We start from the raw sequence: 24,634 nt of genomic DNA, 5'->3' as shown, positions 1-24,634 counted from the left end.
TGCAGAGCGGGTTAGGAAAGGGAGGTTTCTCTGAAATCTCCTCCTAATCTTGCACTCAGGCCTGCAGAGGCCCAGGCTGCCCTACTGGCCTCAGCCTGGGAAAGCAGACAGCTTCCCATCCTGCCTTCCCCCCTCCTCACCACACACGCCAAGATGCACCCCATGAGGGGGCTAGATGCCCTTGAAGACTCTGCCAACTTGGGAGAAGCTAGGGACCCTGTAGGTCCACTTCCCCTCAGACACCTGCTCCTCTCTGTCTTTTCTGGATGCTATCAAGTGTCCCAGACCAGTCTGGTGTGTGTCAGCCTCTTGTGTTCCCCACCATCGCCATCCACGTTAGGATTAGTCAGGAAGATCCAGACAGCTGCCTGAGCACCAGTAGGATGTTATGGCCTCTCTGATGCAAGGAAATACCCCCTCCTAGGTCCACAGCACCTGCCCAGGATCCCACCCCATGCGGTGCTGGCACTGCCAGCCAGACTACAGTCCATAGGCCATGCGACACCACTCACTGCTGTCACGCTCTCTTCCAGGCTGGAGGTGTGTTCCGGAAGGAGGGCACTCAAAGGCTTCCCATTTGAACTAGTTCCTTGGTACCATTGAGGGACTCATGCCTACCTGTGATTATCTGCCCCAGGGTATCTTCTTCCTCACCCTGCTCCAACCCTGACACTCCTCTTTGGAGTCCAGCCTGGAGGGATGCCCACCAGTCTAGAGGGATACCACCACAATGCCAGGAACAGAGGTCAGGAGACGTCTGTGTCCACTCTCCCCATCACCAGCAGACTCAGCTCAGACAGGCAAGCTTATGCTTCAGAGTTCAGCTGCTTCAAGTGCCCTGGTATAGAAGGCAAGGGGCCTCCAAGATCACAGAAGAAGGGAGCGCTAGGGTAGGGTTTGGATCAGACCTCAGGAGGCTCCCTCCACAGCACAGGCTGCAGAGAATGCTAACATAGAAAACTGTGCATAGACCAGGGCTACATCAGGAGCAATCTCATCCCACCGGGCTTGGGGATACACATAACCTCTGCATCTCACAGACACCGAACGCTCTGTAAACCTGAGGTAAACAGCTCACTAATGACACATCTAAGTGGAAGGAGCTATTCAGGGGCTTTGGGCTGTCTGCCAGAAGGGACCAAGGTGGCCAGCAGTCAATCTCACTAATGGACCATGTTCCAAAGGCCCATGAACCCTGCCCCCAACCAACTAGTGCGGCATTCCCACGGGGTCACCCAAATCAACTACCCCTGAGCCCATATTTCCTCTCAAAGAGGTTCCGGACGCTGCTTCCCCCACTGAAGGTCATTTCATTTCCCAGTGGCATGCTAGTAAAAAAAAGGTAGACTGGAAAACGGAAGTGTGGATTCCTGTTCCCAAAGTGTTCACCACTCACAGGGGGTCTCCAGGCAAGTCCTCCCCATTCCCCGGAGCTCCCTTTCCGCACAGCATGGAGGTGAAGGTAGACTCTCATTTTGTGACTTCAGACATGTAGGGGTTGGCAGAACTCATCAGCACTGTTTCTAAGAGACCCCAGAGTTTTCATCCAGACTCACCACATAAGACTATGGAACTGTGTTCGAACTCGGAATAAACAAATAGTCTCTGAGACTACAGCATAGTCCAGGCACCGGGGAGAACATGAGGCACAAGGTCTCCCGCAAGCCACCCATTTTTCAGAGACAGAAACTGAGTGTTCCAGAGGCCTCCAATTAGGCAAAAGACAACACAGATGAGACTTCCACCTCAAGGCTGCTTGTACCCCTGCAGGTTCCCTCCTAGGGCTGAGGTGCACCCAAATCCTTTCCACGCAGCAGGGAACGGAGGTGTCCACTAGGACACTCGGATCTACAAAGGCCTGGAAATCAGATCCAGCTGACTACCTCGCTGGGCTAGTCCCAACCTGAAATGTCCCAAACCCAGCTCTCCAGGACAGGCAACCACTTCCACTCGGATCCCAAGCCTCCTTCTCAGGTACTGAGCATCAGCAGACAGAAGGTGACCATGTGACCCCCCAGAGCCCACGCACACACGTCATAGCTGCACTGTGCCTGAGCCCACCAGGTCCTCCCACAGCCTTCCTGCTCTAAACCAGCTAACAGGACTGGTTTACAGAGCTAGAGCTGGAAATCCCGCCCCCTGGGGATCCCCTTCTCCTCCAGCAGAAATGCTCGGAACCCAGCTTGTCTCTGTAAGCCCCTGGTTATGAGGCTCCTGGACTGAGGTCTCTCATGGAGCCACACCTTCCTACAGGTTATCAGAGGGGTCGCTGCTCTTCATTCTGGGCTTCCCACCTTGGACCAACCTGGGTTTCAGATACTCGGGGTGGGGAAACTCCTGGGCAGCAAAGAAACCCTCAGTCTCCCCCTCCTTCGGCTCTGGCTGGCTGTCACGGTGACCTCCCCTCCCCCAAGAAGGGCGGTGAGCTGGGAGATGGGGGTGGGAGAATCCACCGGCTCCACTGATGCTCTCTGGAGGGGGCAGGGAAGCCAGGCAGGGCGTGTCGCTTAGGCCTTTCTCTGCCCAGTGCCAAGCTCCTTGATATGAGATGCCTCTGTACCATCCCCCAAGTCACCTGCTAAGGAGAGAATTTTCACTCTCATGATCCACACCCCTGAGCCCCAAAGAGGCTAATTCATTAGCGAAGGGCAGTGGGTCTAGAACCTTCTGCCCAGTCAGATGTAAGCCAGGGGGGGGGGGCTAAATGCTCTGTTCCCCTACCACCTGCACCCACTCTTTTCGAAAAGGGACAGGTGTCGTGTCCCCCATTCTCCAGCGGCCATCTGCTCCAGGGCTGAACGTGTCCTTTCCCCTGGTTCCGGGCAGGGTCCACAGGGAACCCCTCGGGCGCAATCTTATGGGGTGGGGGCAATCAGCCCCCAGCCCCACCTCGTTCTCCCAATAGAGGCTCCTGTCCCCTCGCCCACAACCTCGCCGGCACCCAGACACCTGCACCGTGCTCCGCAGCCGGTGCCGCAGTGCGAGCTAGTCAGCGAGCCCGCGAACCCGGCGCCTACAGCCACCGAGCTAGCCACCGCCCTCGGTCTTGCCAGACGCACCTGCCCGGGGTCCCCCTATCCAGATCCCACCCTCATCCTCATCCCCTGACCCCGAAGCCACCTCCATCCTTTACCCCAGGTCCTCCCAGCCCGGCCCCACCCGAGCCGGCCCCATTTCCCCATCTGCATCCCTTTCCTCCTCCGCCCGGGCGTGGAAGGGCCTTGGCGAGCCGGGGCTGGGAGGGTCCCCAGTGGGGTAACTGAATGGGCGGCGTGGGGAAAGGACTCGGCTCCGAGCCCAGAGAAGAAGCCGAGTACTCACCGCTCTGCTCCCCCAGGAACACCAACTTGAATTTTCGCAGCGGGTTCCCAAAATCTCCCCCTGCGGACATGATGCTGGCAGCTGGGGCCCCGAGAGGAGGAGGAGGAGGAGGAGGAAGCGGCGAAGGAGCAGGGAGGGGAGAGTAGGAGGGCGAGGGGAGGCGGCGGGCGGTGCGGGAGCCGGAGGGGGAAGGGTTGGCTGCGCGCGCCCCTGACTCCCCAGCTGCGGCCCGGCCCCGGCCTGCGGCTGCGTGTCCGACGGCGGCGACGGCGGAAAGGGAGGAGGCAGGGTGCGCGGCGCAGCTTAGGGCGGCGCTGGCTGCACGGGCGACAGTCGCGCTGTGGACGCCCGAGGCTCGGCGCGGGCAGCCAGGCACGGGTGGAGCGGGGCGCAGGGACCGAGCTGGGCGGAGGAGCGCTCTCCCCAGCAGCGCCACGCGCCCCCTCCCGCCCGCCTGCTCCGCCCGCGCCTGCGCTCTGCGCGCTCCCCTGCCTCTGATGTCATGCGGGGCCCGTGGGCTTGCGGGGCTTGGGGGGCGTGCGCCAGCCCCCGCCCCCCGCGTGCAGCCCGCCCGGGGAGAGTCACCTCGCCTTGTGCCTACGAGAGGTACCCCTCCTCGGAGCGGCTCGCACGGCCTGGCTACTTCTGTTTCCCCCTCCACCCACCTAGAAAAAGAAAGACACGAGGTGGTCAGGGGGACATTTGCTTCTGGTCTTTGACACCTGGATGGGGGAGGGTCCCTTCTTTCGTCTCAGACACAGATGAGCAGAGCAGTGTTCGGACAGGGCGGCACGGTAGGAAAGGGCCAGTGCATGGTGCAGTGACAAGTAGGAAGATATGAGGATACCTGGCAAAGACGGGGTGGGGCTCCTCTGTCGCCCCTGGTGGCCTCTAGCTCGCCCTCCCATCTAGGCCCAGACTCTTTCATGGGGAAGGGTCTGTGGCTTGGCTGTCCCCAGCAGATCTGGCCAGTGGGAGGAAAGACGCCCTTATAGCATGTGCCTACGGTTAACCCACTGGTTTGAGTCCTAGTCTGCTCCGTGGGAGAGAAGGCCTGGTGGAAGCCAGCTCCACTAACTCCAGGACAGTGTCCAGCCTTTTTTGACCCTGAGACCACCAGTCCCAACTACACTCTTCCGCCCTGCTATTTAGGTTTATTTGTATAATGAGCCCCAAGAGGACACGAGGGCGACCTCCTCCTATTCACCTCTGCTTGCTGGGCACACATAACAGGGTGAGAGCAAAGAGCACGGGGCAGACAAGGACTAGATGCATTCCCAGGACAGCCCATTCAAAAACATCTGGTTAACAGAGTTCTTAAGAAGCCCCTTCTTTCTCTCTTGCTGCCCGCTGGTCTTGACCTCTGACCTTGCAGGGAATGCTTATGTGGGAACGTTTGGAATGTGTGGTGTGTGTTACGCAAAGAGAGCCAGGAGTGAAATGCACCCCACGCCTACTAAGATAACTTCCAGCTTGGTAGAGCAAGTTCCAGGACAGCCAAGGCTACACAGAGAAATCCTGTCTCAAAAACAAAAACAAACAAAGGAAAAAAGATATTGAAACTTTAGTCAGGTGGTGGTGGTGGTGGTGGTGGGTGGTGGTGGTGGTGGTGGTGCACATCTTTAATCCCAGCACTCACAGAGGCAGACAGATCTCTGAGTTCAAGGCCAGCCAGTCTACAGAGTGAGTTCCAGGACAGCCAGGGCTACACAGAGAAACTCCATCTCAGGAGCAATTTACTCAGAGTGTACCACTAGAGTCTCTCATGGCTCTTTAAACCCTTACAGTAAACTCCATGGAAACAGCAGCTGAGGCTCCATCTGGAATCCCAAGGACCTCAGAGTTTAGGTATAATCACCAAAAGCTCGAATTCATGTCTAGGACTCAAATAATTGTAACCTTTCTGTTCTCATGGTCTTCTTTGGTTTGGAGTCCCTGAGGTTGGAGATCATCCCCCTGGGATACAAGCCTGGGATACAGGCTCACTCTCTCAGGTTCCACCCACCTTCTGCCCTGAGATTGCTGCAGTCTCAGGATCACCAAGCAAGGGCTGAAGAAAGGTCTGACAGGTATGTCCAGCCCACTGTCCACAGGCCACATGCTGTGCAGGATAACTATGAATGCTACCCAACACAATATTGTCATCATACGTAAAACGTTATGAGATATGGGGTGGATATTTTTACTTTTTATTTTTTGCAATTTGTTGCTGTTGATTTCATTTCCTGGTTCTCCAGTGTGAAGTCTGTCAATGTCCTGTCTCAATATCAAGAGGTTGGACATCCCTACAAATACTTCTAAGCCACAGTCCCCTCTGCGTGTGGGTAAAAGGCCAGTGGAGGTCAAGGCATCCAAGGAGGTCACCTCCTCCACGTCACACCTCCACATTGTTACTGTGTCCCCACACCATCTCATGCTGGCCTGAGGACATCATTGAGGCAAGAGAAAGTGTGGTCTTCTGGGCAAGGCTAACTCAGCCCTGACCACCCTTCTCTGGCCATTTGACCCCGTACCTTCTCTCTGAATGGCTGATCGTTTACCTACAGGTAGGGTGGGCATTTGGGAAGGAGGAATAGGGTCGAGGACGTCTGAGCCTCTGAGTCAGCTCATGGGGCTTGGCACCAAGTCCACCTGAGGTAGCCATGGACAAGAATACATTGCAGGATTCTTCAAATTATGATTCAGATGGCAAACGCTGGGTTGGCTCCTGTAGTCTGGGCAGGACTCGGTTCACACAGTGTGGTCTTCATGCTGTGGGAATCTTAGCCTCAGGCACTAAGAGTCTGCTCTATTCCAAGTCTCTCTCCTACATTTTCATTCCTTTGTCTCTTAGGGGTATTCTGTCCTAGGACACCAAACATTTCTCAAGTGATAGGAAAAAATAGGCTCTATAAGCCTTGACCTGGCAACCCTACTAGAAAGTTTCTTCTGCATAGCATCTTTCTGGCCCGTCAGTGGAGGGATGAGGAACATAGAAAGAAATGGTCACCACCATGAACACACACACCTGCCTTCTAATATTTCCGATGCCCCTGGGGGTTTTCCTCCCCTTCTTCCTTCCTCAACCCACAAACCCCAAACTCTGGCTTTTCTTTCCGTTGCAGTCTGTTTAGATGTGCTTCTCAACACCTGCACTTCTTTTGAATCTTTTGAATTGATATTTCAAACTCTGTCTCATGACTTTCCTTCTCCGTATGCTCCCAAGATTCCTGCTGATGCACAGAGCAGAGAGTCTGTCATTCCCACGACTGTTCAGTATTCCACTGTCTGCCCCAATTTTGAAACCATTTTCAGTAAAATGTGTCCAGTTTTTAAAGCTTGAAATAATTTTAGACTAACATAGAAGTTTCAAAAAATAGTACAGGAAGTTTCTGTGTCTCTTCATCCAACAGCCCCACAATAACATCTTACATAACCACAGTACCTTAACAGAGACAGGAAATTAACCTTGGAAAACGCACCCAACCTTCTTTCTGCTTTGCAAACGATGCAGATAGGATTGCTCTCTACCTCTCTCCTGGTGCACCTGTGAAAAGATTTCAAAGCTCTTCATAGAGGAGATGCATTGTGAGGTAGAACCTAATGTATGTTATCTTTATGCCAAAGACTGTTGTCAGAGCCTATAGCTACCTCGTTACCCATATTTCTTCAAGAAGGTCTTGGCTATTTGCCCTTGGTTATTTATATAAAAACGTACTACAAATTACTCTTTATTTGGAAGTCTAGGAAGAATAGGATAAAAGGGTAGATTATTAGATTGACTTCAAACTAAAAAGCAACTATTAATATCAAATATTTTACATTGGTATGGATTTTTGTATATTGATACAAATTTAAGGTTATTTTTGTTATACTGTATGTGTTCTACTATTGTTTAAGGTATTGTACCTATACAGCTCATTAAAAAATATAATGTATAATTAAGAAGTACAGGTTAGTCATCTGTAGTAATCAAACTTGTAGTCATGTTAGGTATATTCTCAAGGTTAAACAGAGATATATTTTAGATAGATAGATGGTCTTCAAAGACTTCACAAACCTACAGAATATGGCATTTAAGATGTTTTAATAGCCTAGGCTTTTCATGACAGTGAGACACATCTGCTCCTGGCAGCACCAATTTGCTTAAAAAAAAAAAAGGATGATGGGCATTGAAGAAGCTTCATATGGAGTTTGTCTTTATTATGGCAAACTTAGCTACTAGACAAGAAACTGTCCTTGCCTTGATGGCTGACAGTGTACCATACAAATTAGACAAGTAGGGCACAAAAGAAGGAGACTACTGAGGCAAGATAGGACAGTCCTTCAAAATTCTTGCTTCACAGAAAAGTTTGTCAGATATTCTAGGGCTGTGGACTGAAGATGGATGCCCCAACGTTGCAGAGGAAACTTGGGTGGCTGTCTTGGCAGCCAGCTGCTTCTGTCATTTCTGTAGTTTTGGAAGTTGCTTGCTTGCACTTCCTGTTTACTTAGGTAATATTATATCCTTCTCCTTCCAGGTCTCTGATGGAGTTGAAGATGAAATAGTTATAGTTACAGTTTTCTTTGTTACCAAATTCAGAAAAGAAACTCACAAAAGAGGTATAAAGTGTATCAGGTTGAGAGACATAAAAGCTTAGCTTGTTTTTCTAAGAAAATGTTCTTGAGGTCTAAAAAGATAGTTTTGAACTGGCAATACAAGTTAGGATAGAAAGTGAATTGGGTATCAAACTTTGGACTCACCAAGATAGGATAGATAACAAAGTAGTTTCTCTGAATTTGCCGAATACAGATGGACAGGACATTGGGAATGTAATACTAACTTGATAATTGTTCTTATTGTATATAGTTTCACTGTGTTAGAGTTAAAACATCTCCTTTTTATTTAGACAAAAAGGGAAAAATGTTGGGGGACATTCTATCACACTGTGAACCCTGCATTTGCATTAATTAAATAAAATTAACCTTGGGTCAGGAGGCTGAGCTAGCAACTACTTAACAGAAAGTAATCATAGAGCATCAGAGGGCATCTGGAAGAGATAGAGAGACACTGGAAGTAGTAGGGAGGGATTTTGAGTGGCATAGCCTTTTTTGTGTTTTGGCAGAGCAGAAGGGTGGACTTTTTGGGAGATACCAGCAAGGAGAGAAGGTTAACTAGTTACTACTCAACCTCTCTGAGCTAGCAGGTTTTCACCCCAGCCTAAATAGAACGACAGAGATTTAGTTAAAGCTATCTGTAGCAGCAGCAACAAAGCTGGTGCCTACAGGAACAAATTTCCCACCAGGCTGCAGCCCGAGCACCAGGGTACTTTCAGAGAAGCAGGCCAGTAACTGTCATGTCGCAATTGTGGGCTGAAATAGCAGTAGATTGAGGCACAACCACTGTGCTGAAGATAAAACAACAGAAGTCACTGTAGAATCACAAGCAATTTCAAGAAAGGCAGACCCTGAGGGTCCTATATTTTCCCCCTACCTTCCACCATGGTTGCACCTTGCAAGTTCATTGTCACGGCCTGTATATTGGCAACCGAGGAAAAAGCATTCCCATCACCATGGGGACCCTCCTGTACCTGCTTTCCTCACACCTGCACCTCCTTCCTCACTCTCAATCACTGAACTGTTTGGTTTCCTGAAACTTGTCATCTCATGAATCTCATTGAAATTACATAGTGTGTGACTTTGGGGGACTGGCTTTTCTTTTCCATTCAGGGTAATTCCATGGGGATTCTCAAGTCCCTGTTTGTATCAGTAGTTCACTCCATTTACTGCTGAAAGATACGCTGTGGTGGGGATGACAGAGGTTTGTTTAGTCCCTCACTCATGAAGGATACCCACATTCTTTGCATTCTTTGGATAAACCTTACTTGGTTATAATAAATTGTTCTTTTACATAAAGTTAAATTTGACCTTCTGAATTTGGGGGGCTTTTTTTTTGCCTATGTTTGTGAGTGATACTGGCCTGCAATTTTCTTCTCTTATAATGCCATCAATTGGTTTGGGTAGCAGAGTCATGCTGGCCTCATAAAATGAACTGAGAAGTACAAGGGCATCATCAATTTCTGGCAAGAGTTTGTGTAAAATTGGTATTACTTCTTTAAAAGTTGGATGGAAGGACTGGAGAGATGACTCAGTGGTTAAAAACATTTCCTGTGCTTCCAGAGGACCAGATTTCTGTTCCTAGCACCCACATCAGGCAGCTCATGACCAGCTACAGGGGGCTTTGACTCCCTCTTCTGGCCTCACATGCATGTGGTATGCACTCACACAGACACACATAAAGATTTTTTTTGTTTTGTTTTTTGAAACAGGGTTCCTCTGTGTAACCATGACTTGCTGTGGAACAATCCTTTTCTACACTATGAATATGTGTTACTCTCATTGATTAATAAAAAGTTGACAGGCCAGTAGCTGGGCAGGAAGTTAGGCGGGAAAGCCAAACTGAGAATGATGGGAAGGAGGGCAGTGTCAGGAGTCACCAGCCAGATGCAGAGGGAGCAGAAGATGAACAAGCCATGTTAATAAAGGTACCACCATGTGACAGAGCATAAATAAGGAATATGGGTTAACTTAAAATGTAAAGCTAGTTAGTAACAAGCCTGAGCTATTGGCCAATCATTTATAATTAATATAAGCCTCTGTGTGATAATTTGGGAAGTGGCTGCCAGGTGTTTGGGAACAAGCAGTTGGGATAGGAAACATCCATTAAATTGACTATTCTCTGTAGACCAGGCTAACCTCAAACTCAGAGATCCATCTTCCTTTGCCTTCTGAGTGCTAGGATTAAAGATGTGAGCCACCACCACCCAGCTAAGATTTTTTTCTTAATGAAAAAAATTTAAGTTGCATGGAATTAACTAATGAAGCCATTCATTCTTCATTTTCTTTATGGTAATATTTTTAAAAAATACCAACTCAGTTTCTTTAGGTCCTTCGGGTTAACTGTTTGTTTGTTTACTTGAGGGAACGCCAACAGTTAGTGTCTTTCAAGGAATTTTTCTACTTAAGCCATAGAATTTATTTATGTGAAGTTATTTGTAATGTTGCCTTATTAATCTTTTAATTCTATAAACTCTCTAGTGATATGTCTCCTATTCCAGATATTGACAGTGTATATATTTCTTCTTCCCTGCCCCCCAGCATTCTGTCTAGAGGTTAATTGATTGCCTTAATGCACTTTTGATTTATCGATATTATTCATTGGTTTGTTTTGTGTGAGTCTTATGTGGGCAGTCATAGCTGCTGTGAACTCATGAGTGCAGTGGTCCTGCCATATGCAGAAGACACTGTTTTTGTTCTCCTGGTCTTACAGTCTTTCCCCCTCCTCTTCCATGTTGTTCCCTGAGATTTGAAGGAAGGGTGTCAAGCACACCACTTTGAAGCCATAACCTTTGTGGTGGTCTGAGTGAGAATGGCCCCATAGGCTCACAGATTTGAACTCTTGGTTCCTGGTTGGTGGAGCTGTTTGGGAGATTATGGAATCTTTGGAAGATGGAGACTTGCTGGAAGAAGTATGTCAGCTGGATCAAGCTTTCAGAGTTTATAGCCTTCCCTTATTTCCAGTTTATTTTCTTTGCTTTGGGTTGAAGACTCCAACTACCTGCCATGCCTCCTACATCATTATGGACTCTTCCTCTGGAGCTGTAAGTCAAAATAAGCTTTTTCATTTCTAAGTAATGTCTGGTCATGGTGTTTTATCACTGCAATAGAAAAGTAATTAATACACCCTTCCATTTCTTTCCCCCATAGGCTCATGACCATATAAAATGCATTTATTCCAGCATTAAAGGTCCCCATAGTTTTTTTTTTTTTAGCAATTTCAATATTTTTAAAGCCCAAAGTTTTTTAAATGTCAGCTCCTATAAAATAAAATAATAATAAAAAAAACCCAACAAGTTACACACTTCTAACATATAAAGCCAGAGTAAATATATTTAAACATGCATAGCAGGGAACAGTCACACCAAAACAAACCAAAATCCAACAGGACAAATAGCAAATTCTGCCGCTTTCTGTCAAGCATCTGGAGCTAATAATAGAATCAACTGGGCTCCAAAAGGCTTGGATAGCTTTACTCCTTTGTCTCTGCCACCTGCAGCACCACAGATTGTCTCCACCTCACTCCATGTCTGCAGCTCTCCTTGACAGATGACCTCCAGTCCTGACATCTCTGATATCCTGGGGTCTCCATTATAACTGAGGCCTCACTTTCACAACTTCACACCATGACCTCTTAGTATCTCTGTGCAGGAACTCCAGCCCTGCTACACACTGCCAGGCCTCAGTTGCTCATCCAGGGTCTTGTATCTTCTATCTGTCAGACTCTGGACTGGCTTCGGATGGAACCTGGTACCATTGAACCACAGTCACATCAGCTTCTGTGTGCTGGCCTTGGGGAAGTACTTTCTTAAGCAGTTGCTCTCAAGGAGCAGGGAACTCATTGAAGTTGGGTTTTCTTCCTTTAAGTGGATTTGGATCATCACAATATGGAGCCCCCTTTGTGTGAGGTTTTTGCCATTGGGACATTTTTCTAAAATAAACCCCGTTCTAGTTAGGTTTCTATTGCTGTAGTAAACACCATGACCAAGACAACTTGATGGGGAAAGGGTCTATTTCAGCTCACAGATTACAGTTTCATCATTGAGGGAACTCAGGGCAGGAACCTGGAGGCAGGAGCTGAAGCAGAAGCCATGAAGGAATATTGCCTACTGGCTTGCTCCTCATGGCTTGCTCAGCCTGCTTTTTTTTATAGAATCCCAAACCACCTGCCCAGGGGTGGTACTACCCACAGTGGGCCGGGTCCTTCCCAATCAGTCAGTCAAGAAAATGACCCACCGATTTGCCTACCGGCCAATATGATGGAGGCGTTTTTCTCTGCTGGGGTCTTCTCTTCCCAGATCTTGGCTTAAGGTGGCAGGCAAAAACCAACCAACCAACCAACAAACAAAAAAACCAAAACACTAGCCAGCACAAACCCTTTACCCCTTAAGTTGGTTTGATCAGAGTATTTTATCACAGTAACAGGAAAATAAACTAAGACATGGTTATGGCGTTAATTTATAATAGAGCTTGATTTGCCTATCAGCCTGTATTCCACGTTGGGTTCTCTTGATAGCCCAGCTTGCATGTGACATTTTCACACAGTAAAACCATTTCTTGGGCTGGAGAGATGGCTCAGAGGTTAAGAGCACTGACTGCTCTTCCAGAGGTTCTGAGTTCAATTCCCAGCAACCACATGGTGGTTCACAACCATCTGTAATGAGATCTGGTACCCTCTTCTGGCCTGTAGTCATACATGCTGTATACATAATAAATAAATAAATCTTTTTAAAAAAACAAAACCATTTCTTGTAGTAATTCCTACAGATTTTGAGTTATAGACCCGTTGTTAAAGCATCACACAGAAAAGTCCTCTGAGTCCCTTTTCTTACTCACAACAATGAATCCATCCCTTCTCTCCAATCTCAGGCAGCTACTGATCTGCTTTCTGTTTCTATGGCTTTGTCCTTCCCAGGATGTCATACAAAGGGGTCACTCAATACATAGCCTTTGGGATCTATTTTATCTCACTTAGAAAAATTATTTAAGCTTCATTCATTTTGTGGAATTACTAAATTGTTCATTCCTTCTTATTGTTGGTGGTATTCCATTATTTAGATATGCTATTTTAAAAACCTGTTTATCAATTACAATACAGTTTTATTGTTTCAATTTGGGGAAATTATAAATAAAACTGCCATCAACATTCACACACAGACCTTGGTGTTAACATATATCTTCAGGCCACTGATATGAGTGCCCAGGAGTTAGATTTCTCTGTCATATGACTGACTTTGAAGAGGCTCCTGAACTGTTTTCCTAACAGTGTGTTTTCCACACAAACATGGCTAATATCAATATCACAATTTAAACACCAAAACAGTATAAAGTATTTTCTTCTTAACACAACTTTATAATTTTTATGGACTATAGTTTGCTCTAATTGTTGCATTACATAACTTATTGTATCATTGTGTCACAGGATTTTCTATAATTATGCCTAAGCACTTCGTGTTTCTAGTCGGTGCTAATGGATTGACTCAGCATGAATTTATATATTTATATAATAGCATAATATTCTATTTAGATAATATAGGTACAGTGGGATATATATATATATATATATATATATATATATATATGTTGTAAGTACTAATGAAATTATTATCCTAGTCTAGAAAGTAACTGTATAGGGGCAGTGGAAATGAGTAATAAAGCTTGCCATGTGGGCAAGCATGAGAACCTGAGTTCAAATGCTCAGAAACCACATAAAAAGACAGGAGTGGTCACATGAACCTGGAAATCCCTTCACTGTGAGGGCAAGGAGACAGGAGGCTCACTGGGGTTTGCTTTCTGCCACCTAGCTCCAGGTTGAGTGAGAGACCCTGTCTCAAGGAAATAAGATGTAGAGCAGGACACCTGACATTCTTCCCTGGCTTCTGTGTACACACATAGGCACATCATGCAACTACACATATGTGCATACAACACACATACTCTCATACACACCAAACTGTTGTGGAATATTCCTTTTCATTGTGAGAATATGTCACTTGGATTGGTTTAATAAAATGCTAAACAGCCAATAACTAGGCAGGATTTTCAGGGCAGAGGCAGAGTCACCAGCCAGACACAGAGGAAGCAGCATGGACATTACAAAGTAAATGTAACTGAGCCACGTAAAAGAATGTAGATTAAAAGAAATGGTTTAATTTAAGTTATAAGAGCTAGTTAGAAACAAGCCTAAGCTATCAGCCAAGCTTTCATAATAACAAGTCTCTATGTTGTTTTTGTGAGCTGGCAGCCCAAAGAAAAAAAATCTGTCTACACAATACACACTAGTTAATTAGTTAATTAATTAATTAAGAGAAAATGAGTGTACAAAGCTTTACATATAAAAAGGAAGTGTAAGTGTAGAATCTAGTGGAGATAATAGTACTGTGGCCAGAACAGAAGACAGAAACCAGGGGCTGTGGAGATGGCTCAGTCTACAAAGTGCTTGCTGCACAAACATGAGGATCTAAGTTTGATCCTCACACCCACATAAAAGCTGGGCATGGTGGTGTGCATGACTGTAAAACCAGTGCCGAGTAGGTGGAGATAGAGAGATCCCTGGTGCTCGCTGGCCAACCAGTCTGGCCAAATCAGTGAGCTTCAGGCTCAGTGAGAGACCCATTTCAAAAAATAAAATAGTTCCTTATATATTCTGGACATCAGTCCTCTGTCAGATGTGGGGTTGGTGAAGACCTTTTCCCATTCTGTAGGTTGTTGTTTTGCTTTGTTGACTGTATCCTTTGCTCTACAAAAGCTTCTCAGTTCCAAGAGGTCCCATTGATTGATTGTTTCTCTGTGTCTGAGCTACTGGTGTTATATTTAGGAAGTGCTCTCCTATGCCAATGCATTCAAGACTACTTCTTACTTTCTCTTCTAGCAGGTTCAGAGTAGCTGGATTTATGTTGAGGTCTTTGATCCACTTGGACTTAAGTTTTGTGCACGGTGACAGATATGGATCTATTTGCAGCCTTCTACACGTTGATATCCAGTTATGCCAGCACCATTTGTTGAAGATGCTTTCTTTTTTCCACTGTACACTTTTGGCTTCTTTGTCAAAAATTATACGTTCATAGGTGTGCGGATTAATGTCAGGGTCTTCAATTCGATTCCATTGGTTCACATGTCAGTTTTTATGCCAGTACCAAGCTGTTTTTATTACTGTAGCTCTATAGTAGAGCTTGAGGTCAGGGATCGTGATGCCTCTAGAGGTTGTTTTATTGTACAGTATTCTTTTAGCTATCCTGGGTTTTTTGTTTTTCCATATGAAGTTGAGTATTTCTTCATGATATCAAAGATAATTGATCCAATATTAGAAAAATTACAGGTATTTTTTAAAGTCTAAGTAGCTCATGTGACATAAGGGATATTTTTCTATGATGTTTTGATGTGATATCCTCTAGTGTGTCCAAATTAGTTTATAAAATATTGTTCATTTGTGGCCTAAAAGTCTGAACTGAATCTGAAATAAGAATATTTTGAATATTTTATATATGTCAAAAATAATCTCAGCTAGATATAAATAAAATTAGGCTAGATCATGCCAGAAAGTGTTCCAGAAATTTTAAGTAAATAACCCAGACTTATGATAAGTTCAAAACAAATGTTGGCCAGATATTCAATAAACAAAGATAAAAATGTCAGTGGGATTTGTTTCCTTCCTGGTATTACACTCTCATGCAAAGTATCTAATTCTGAAATAGCAAAGAAAGAGGAAAGATTATTTATGACCTGGCAAAATAAGAACAAACATTTATTTTGCAGCTTTTTATAATACAAACCAAAAATAATGACTTGAAACAGTTTTTGAAAATGAATCGATATGCATATTTTAATTATAATCATTGCTATTATATACATAGGCTGCAAAAATAGAAGAAATTTGTGAAGAATGCCTGATGTTGATAAATTTAGAATTATTTTTAAGCAATAATTACCCCTTTGACGGGATATTAATGCTAAGATGACACAGGTTCTGTGCTCTGAATTCTTAGAGCAACATGATTTTGAAACTAGTGTCTTAGTTATTGTTCTTGTTGCTATGACCAAATACCTGACAAGAAACAAAGGGAAAATTATTTATTTTAGCTTATGATTTGAGGGTATCAGTTCATCATGACACGGAAAGCATGGCACTTATCTTTGAACTTTCACCTCCTAGCTTCTCAGTGGAACAGAAAAGAGAGAAGGAAAAATGTCAGGGCCTAATTGATCTTCTCCTCCCCCTCCTCCTCCTCTCCCTCCTCCTTCTCTCCTCCTCCTTCTCTCCCTCCTCCTCCTCCTTCTCCTCCTCCTCTCTTCTTCCTCCTCCTTCTCTCCTCCTCCTCTCCCCGCTCCTCCTCTTCTTTTCTTTTTAGTCACCCCACAACCCTGGATCATGGACTGCCCACATTCAGGTCTGGTATCCCTTCTCAGTCCTCTCTAGAATAGTTCTGACAGACACAACCAAAAGCGTGTCTCAAAACCTCAGTTGTCTATTAATCCAATCAAGTTGATGGTTTAAGTTAACCATTACTAACAAGTGCACCCTTTGCCAACTTGATACTCAAAACTTCACTTTAGACCATAACATTTTACTCCTGACTCCTTAAGTCTCCTGTCCATCTCATAGCACAAAATGCATTTGGTCTATTCCTAAGAACTCCCTAAATCTCAATAATCCCAATGCTGTTCAAAAGCCCAAAGTCTCTTGTAAGATTCAAGGAAATCACTTAACTGTAAGCCCCTTGTGTAGTCAATGAAAGCAAGTCACATACTTCAAATATGCCACATCATAGAGTAAACATTCGTATTCCAAAGGGGAAGAATGCAACCATATTAGGAAACAAAAAACAAAACTCAACAGGACAAAGGCCAAACCCAGCAGCTTCATGTCCAGCATCTGGGGCTCTTGGAGGCATCATCAGGGTTCCCATGGACTTGGGAATCCTCACTTTTCTAGTTTGATTGTTTGCTCCTGTGTCATCTCTCTTGGACTGGCTCCGCTCAGTGCCAGCCATTTTTTCAGTGAATGTCCCATAGCTCTGGCACCTCCAGTATCCTGGGCCCTCCACTACAACCTCAACCTCACCTCCACAGTTTTGAACATAGCCCACTCAAGAGTTCCATGCAAGGACTCTGCTCCTGCATATACAATGCTTGGCCTCAGCAACTGTTTGGGCCCTTAGTACAAGCCTCCATGACACTGCCCCTCCACCCCCATGAATCTTGCATGCCTGTAAAACAAGCAATTATGGGAATGATGTCAAGTTCTGCTGTTAGCCTGAGGTATATCCTGGTCCCCTTGGACCACAGCTACAGTAGTCTCTGAAAGCTGAATCTGAGAAAATGCTTCCCAAGTCTTCTGTTCTCCAGCAGGTCACCTAGAAGGCAATTTCTTTTTTTAGGCACACTCTTTTCAAATGAATTTACATTGTTGTATCCTGATGCCCTTGCCTGTGTGGGGTCTTGCCCATAAGGCATACTTCCTGTTGCCCCAGTGCATTGGATACTTCTTAGTGGAACAAATAATCTTTTTTTAAAAAAAGATTTATTTATTATGTATGCCTGAACACCAGAAGAGGGCACCAGATCTCATTACAGATGGTTGTGAGCCGCCATGTGGTTGCTGGGAATTGAACTCAGACCCTCTGGAAGAGCATCCTGCTGTGAAATAATCCTTTTGTACACTGTAAAGATTTGTCACTCAAATTGGTTAAATAAATGCTGACTGGCCAGTAACGGGGTGTTTATGTACCCTGTTGTCGAGGGGGATGGCGTGTCCTCCACAAGCTAGGTTTGTGCCTGAGTATGGTACAAGATGAGGTCTTGGGCAGCTGACAGCTTCAGGGCAGGAGCCGCCACAACCACCAGGAAGGCTGAACTGGACTTTTTGGTGTTTTTTTCTGAGAGGGTGGGCTTTGGAGAGGGAAAGAAATGGGGCTGAGCTGGGTATTCCAGCCGAACAGACTTCATCACTCATAGCAGAATCAAATAATAGTACCTCTTGAAATTTAGACTGTGCAATAGTCAGCTTTCTGTTAGTGTAACAAAATGCCTGAGACAAATGCTAGAGAAAGGATTTATTTTGCCTTATGTTTTTAGCAATTTGTACCCATTTTTGAGACAGCACATCATGACAGAAGTGTGGAGAAGGGAAACAGCTTACATGAGAAGCCAGGGGAAAAGAGAGCACTCATCCCCTTCTTGAGTGTACGCCCAGTACCCAAGAACTTCCCACAGAGCTGCCCTTCTCAGTGGTTTCTACCTCCAGTCCCAGGGATCACTGCAGACCACTGGGAGCACATTCCAGATCCAAACTCTAGTCGGGTACAGAGTATCTTAGTCTCATTTCAGCTCTATTTTCCCCCCAAAGCTTAGTTTTTGTGATGTGAACTTTTTTTTTCAAAATTATCTTGAAGCAAATAATACCTAATTAAAATTTCATAATTCTTTCATTTTCCCTTTGACTTCTTTTTAAATTTGAAAATATGAATGCAATTAGATGTAATAACTTATTACAAATAGTGTATAGAAAGAAATCACATATTTATACAAACGTTTTACTGTATTTGTCTAGCCTTCTAGAACACAAAGATTGCCTGGATGATGTGGATGCTGATTATTCATGTGTGGTGGCTTTGAACTGTTTTAACCTCTTGGCAGTGTGTGAATAATTTATACTAATCATGCCTTTTTTTAAAAAAAAAAAAACCAAACTGAGTTTTCTTTATATAAAATGGGAAAATAATAATTCTTTGCTTATTTTAATCATGTCTTGGCCTGGAAGTAGTCTATTTTCCTAAGTGTTTTAACCTTCTGCAGTTGAACTCTAGGCTTTGTGGTTAATTCTGGAAGGTTAATTTAGTCCTTAATATTGAGGTTTTGTGGAGTTGGACTTGGGATCCAGTTCAGTGGTAGTGCTTGCCCAGCACTCATGTGACCATACGTTCAGTTTCAAGCATTTTGAACGCCACCACCACTGCCACCCCTGCCCCCGTAACTACCACCACCACAACCACCACCACCATCACCACCACCTCCACCACCACCTTCACCACCACCACCTCCACCATCACCATCACCACCACCACCATCACCACCACCACCACCACCATCACCATCACCACCACCACACCAGAACTACCACCATCACCACCACCACCATCACCACCAACTACCATCACCACCACCACCATCACCACCACACACACCAGCACCAGCACCACACCACCACCACCACCACCACCACCACCATCACCACCACCATCACCACCACCACCACCACCACCACCACCACCACCATCACCACCACCACCACACCACCACCGTCACCTCCACCATCACCACCACTACCATCACCACCACCACCACCAGCACCACTACCACCATCATCACTACCACCATCACCACCACCACCTCCACCATCACCATCACCACCACCAACATCACCACCACCACCACCACTATCACCACCATCACTACCACCTCCATCACCATCACCACACTACCATCACCACCACCTCCACCACCACCATCACCACCACCTTCACCACCACCATCACTACCACCACCACCACCACAACCACACCCTCACCCCCCACCCCCACCCCTTGAAGCTGTGGAAATACACTTACAGTGCTAGCTTTATTTTGTCTATTTATTCGGGTAAGGAGTACTTCCGAGGGCACATTTTATAAAAACTGCGGCTGCTCACCTGGAGTTAACAACTCTGTCTGTGCTAGAAACTGGAATTTGTTCTTTGACAAGGAATCCCTGGCTGTGTTCTCTCTTGTCCTGTGATGATCAGAGAGTCTATAAACCATTGGTGAAACATGTAAGAGCCTGTGGGAGGGCATGTGTGGGTTCGGTGGGAAAGGCGCAAGGTCTTAAGTTTGACCTCAACACTGAAAAACAAAGTAATGGTAAACTTTGCTCCTTAAGAGGTTTATATTTTGTTTTGTTTTTTGAGTTTTTTTTTTTTTGTCAGAATTTATAGCAGGTTCATTTTAAATAAAACAGGACATTCTTTTATGAATGTCAAGGAACTGAGGTAGCTCCAGCTGGAGGAGGTGGGCAGGCTGTGCTCAGCTAGGTCTCTCCCTCTTACAATATTCTGGAGCCGACCTCAGGGAATGATGATGCCCACTTTTGTGTTAGTTTCCCATGCCGGTTCATCTAATCAACACAATCCCTTACTGGCACAGAGGTTAAAGATCCCTTGCAGCTGCTCAGTGCCCAGAGGCTTGCCTTATAGGTGATCCCAGATCCTGTTGAGTTGAAGACACTAGCCATCACACCTCTGCCAGACATCCCACACTTGATCCACTAGCCCTGGCAGGTCACCAGTACAAAGATGCGATAACATTCCTGGATTCAGATAAACACCAAAGTGGTTTGCAGCTTCCAGACTCACGGTCCTCACAGCAGAGGCAGACAGATGTTGCTTGAATTCTAAAAGTTCTTATAATAATAATAATAATAATGATGATGATGATGATGATGATAAAAACCAGAACCAGATATTGGGGTAAATGCTGAAAGATCAGAGAGACAAAGGAACAAGCCGCTAGAGAAACTTCTCACCACCACCAAATCCTCAGGTCGATTGGAAGGCAAGGATCTTCCTTGAATATCTTCATGAATCCTCTGACTAAAAGTCTCTGAGTCCTCCACCGAAAGAGCCTCTCAGCCAAAAGGGTTCTAGTTCCTGTCTCCTCACACCTTACACACCTTTCTCCACCCAGCCATATTACTTCCTTCCTAGTGCTGGGATTAATGGCATGTGTGCTTCCCAAATACTGGTAGCAAAGGCATGAGATTTCAAGTGCTGGGATTAAAGATGTATGCTACCACTGCCTGGCTCTGTTTCTCCCCTAGACGGAATCAATCTCATATAGCCCAGGGTGGCTTTGAACTCACAGAGATCCATATGGCTCGCTGCCTCCAGAGTGCTAGGATTAAAGGTGTGGGCCACCACTGCCTGACTCTGTGTTTAATCTAGTGGCTGACTCTGTCCTCTGCTCTTCAGGGAAATTTTATTAGAGTACAACAAATATCACCACAGACGGTCGTGTTCCTTCCTCTGTTGTCCATGTGTCTCTACATCCAGGGGTGAGGCGGGTGAGGCGGGTGCAGCGGCCATCTTGTCAACCCCATAGAAAGCTGAGTGAAACTGGGAGTTTTAAACTCTGAGATGTGGGTAAGCATATTAAATTAGTTTCTTTCTTTCTTTTTTTAATTTGTGGTTAGAGGACTAGACTTTATTTAAAACAACAACAACAACAACAAAACGTTTCTGGGATAAGTACTTTGTAAGTATAAAATTAAGCCTGATAGTAATAATTAAGCTTTCATCTAAAATGAATACTGCATTCTGTTGAGGGGTAACAAGTAGATGAAGATGTTTGGGGCTAAAAACCTACTACTTGCAATATTTTCAGTTCCAAATGAGTTTCAAGCAATATAGGCTAGTCTGCTATTATAAATTATGCTGAGTGTTACAACTGGTAGTCCCATTTCTTCCCACATAATTTGTTTGCTCCCTATGTCTGCAGACTGAGAAAGCAAGGAAGCAATGTCACCTTTCTCTTAGATTTTACTAAGAAAAAAAAAATCAGACTTTTGGCCTGAGGCCATGTCTAGGGAAAATGAATTTCAGAGCAGGTAGTTTCTTGGAGTGCATTCATATCAGCTGTCATTCAAACAACTTAATACATGGAGAGACAAATTGGTATAAATTCCACAATGGAGAGTGCTTTCTAGTCAGGACATTTTTAACATGAAAACATTTCTTTCCAGTCTTTTTAGCATGTTATTAATATAATAGAATATAATAGAGTGCTGGCTATTACTTGAAATCACTTAAAACTGCTAATTAAATAAATCCGTAGAAAATATTAGGTATGAATTTGACTTCAAAGATGATTCTTTGTTTAATTCCTGGGATGGTGGAGCAATTACTATAGTGTCCAACTGAGGTATGTGCCTGGAATTGTAATATTTTATACTGGGAAGTTCAATACACAGAAGTACAAGAAGTAAGAATACACAACACAGCGTGCCCACCGTGGGTTCAAGAAGTTGAACATTGTTACAATAGATGCCCCTCCCTCCCCCTCCCAGCCACTAACATTCCTTCCTCAAAATTTAACCTCTTCCTTTTTATGGTTTGGATTTGGAATCATTGGTTTTGTGTTCTATGTTTCAGTTTTCACTCAACAAAATATTTGCAAGATTTATCTGTGATGCTGTGTGTTGTGTACTGGCAGCGTTATAAGTAGTATAATTAGGAAGGCCTCGCCCATTGTGGTTGGGGCCACCCCTGAGCTAGTGGTCCTGGGTGCTGTAAGAAAACATGCTGAACAAGCCATTGGGAGCAAGCCAGCAAGCAGCTCCCCTCCATGGCCTCTGCATCATATCCTGCCTCCAGGTTCCTGCCTTGACTTCCCTCAGTGGTGGACTGTGATGAGAATCGTAAGGTGAAAATAAACCCTTTCCTCACCAAGTTGCTTTTGGTCCCAGTGTTTTGTCACAGCAATGAAAACTCTAAGACAATATGGTTCAACTGATCAATCATTTTATGGTTAGTGCTACTTTTCTCTGTGTAGGAGACGGTTTCTGAGGTCCTTTCTTTCTATCCAACAAATAAAAAGCTGTAAGAGAATATTCTTCCATTCTTTTTTTTTTTTTTTTTTTTTTTTTCGATTTTTTGTTTTTGTTTCTGGGTCATTTAGGCTGCTGAACTCACAGAATGTGCTCTGCTAGTGTATTAAGCTGTGACCACGCCGCTTTTCTTCCATTCTTAAGACAACAGCAAACCCAGACAGGCAATCAAGGTACAGCACTGTGTGAGTCCTTCAGACACTGATTACAAAAGCACTGAGGAGATGTAAGACTGTGTGTCCGTGTGACACTTTTGGTGGCTCACCATCTAGCTGGGCAAACAAAACAACACAAAAACAAAACAATCAGCTCCTATTTCACTAAGCTCCTAAAAGACGAATTTGGAACATCTGGGCTAGCACATCTGCACATCTGTTTAGAAGGATTAGGAAACACAGACACTAAGGTGCCACAGTCGCTGGCAGATCATACATTGGTCCTGCAATATTCTTCATGGGTGTACCTTGGATGCTCTTGAGAAAGACAAGATGGGTAAGAGACCAAAGAAAGCTCCCTTCCATAGGTAGAAGGCAATCAGTTGTGACCCCAACACCACCTATTTCCCCAGTCCCTTATCTCTACGACCTCAAGGCCTCAAGATGTTAGAATGGACACCAGAGCTTTCCCTGAACATCCACATGCAAAGCCGTGTGTTCAATCCCAGTACCCGGGGAAAAATACAACCATGGAATCTGGAGTGTCCACAAAACGTCACTCCTAACATCCAGTGTACACTAAAAAGAACTAGACTAGCAATAAAAAGGAAAGGTGGCCAAAGTCCAGAAATCCAAGCAGCCAAGGTGTGAAATGACCCAGATGTCTGACTTAGCAGACAGATAGTTTAAAGTAGCTAATATAAATAGTTCAAAGATCTTATAGTTAAAGGAAAATGCAATCTTAATTGGTAAATAAAGACTTTTAGCAGAGAAAGTATGGAAGTGACTAAAAAAAAGGAACAGTATTTTTAGAACTGAAAAACATAAAACTAAAATTAAAATATATCTGGGTGGTTACAAGAGTGTATTTATAGGATGCAGAAGAAAACTCAATAAACTTGAAGACAGCTCAATAAAAATGTAATCTGAGGATCAGCAAGAAGAAAGGGTGAAGGAAAGGAACAAGGATCTGCAGAATGTCTCAGATCAGCCACAGTGGTTGAGTTCCAGAAGAGTCTAAAAAATTAATTACAAAAAAAAAAGCCCATTTAGGATATAATAGCTCAGTGAATAGCATGTGTGATTCACTCTCCCCAGGAAGAGTCCATTATGGTGGGAGAGGCATGGAAGCTGGGGCAGGAAGCTTGGCAATCACAGCTTTAATGGCGGCTGGAAACAGCAAGCAAGGGTCATGGAAGTTGGCTCCAGGGCCCTTCTCCCAGCAAGGCTACACCTCTCCACAGCCTCCCCAAAGAGTGTCACACAAACTGAGGACCAAGTATTCAGTACACGAGCTCATGTGGGACACCACAGTAGTCACATGAATGCATGCATTCATCCTAACAAATTGACAGAGCACTGAGAATGTGTGGATATGACCACATGCCAATTAAACCTCAGGAAGGCTGTTTTTTTTGTTTGTTTGTTTGGTTTTGTTTTTTAAACACCAAAGTTTTAAGAGACTTCTACATTGCTAGTGAGATGTTAAATTGTTCAACTTTGGAAAGAGTTAATTTCTTTTCTTTTTTGGTTTTTCGAGACAGGGTTTCTCTGTGTAGCTTTGCGCCTTTCCTGGATCCTGCTCTGTAGCCCAGGCTGGCCTGGAACTCACAGAGATCTGCCTGCCTCTGCCTCCCGGGTGCTGGGATTAAAGGCGTGCGCCACCACCACCCGGCCAAGAGTTAATTTCTTATAAAGCTAAACAGATACTTAGCCTATGATCTATCAGTTTTTACTTCTGGACATTTTTCCAACAGAAATGAAAACATAGGTCCACAAAAACCTCACACACACACATCTTCATAGTAATTTTATTCATAATCATAAAAATGGCAAAGCATCTAAACAACCAGCTGAGTAGATACAGAAATCATGGCCTATTCAGCCAACAGAGTGCCACATAACAATAAAAGAGAATGAACAATCACAACTACAAGCAATGAATCTCA

At 44.8% G+C, this 24,634-nt stretch overlaps 1 protein-coding gene across 1 annotated transcript in view; it reads right to left on the bottom strand.

Annotated features, from left to right (window-relative positions):
- The window catches only part of Rab6b (RAB6B, member RAS oncogene family), a 66,908-nt gene extending 63,163 nt beyond the window's left edge, over positions 1 to 3,745 (bottom strand). The window contains exon 1 of the mRNA XM_028869924.2: positions 3,322 to 3,745. Within this exon, the coding sequence (XP_028725757.1) occupies positions 3,322 to 3,391 (70 nt within the window). The 5' untranslated portion in view covers positions 3,392 to 3,745. The remainder of the gene's footprint in view (positions 1 to 3,321) is intronic.
- Between the last annotated feature and the right edge of the window lie 20,889 nt (positions 3,746 to 24,634).

The sequence above is a fragment of the Peromyscus leucopus genome, chromosome 7 (genome assembly GCF_004664715.2).
Source record: "Peromyscus leucopus breed LL Stock chromosome 7, UCI_PerLeu_2.1, whole genome shotgun sequence".
Classification (NCBI taxonomy): Eukaryota; Metazoa; Chordata; class Mammalia; order Rodentia; family Cricetidae; genus Peromyscus; species Peromyscus leucopus.
The sequence above is the reverse complement of the archived record's forward strand: the minus strand, read 5'-3'. Positions and strand labels throughout refer to the sequence as shown.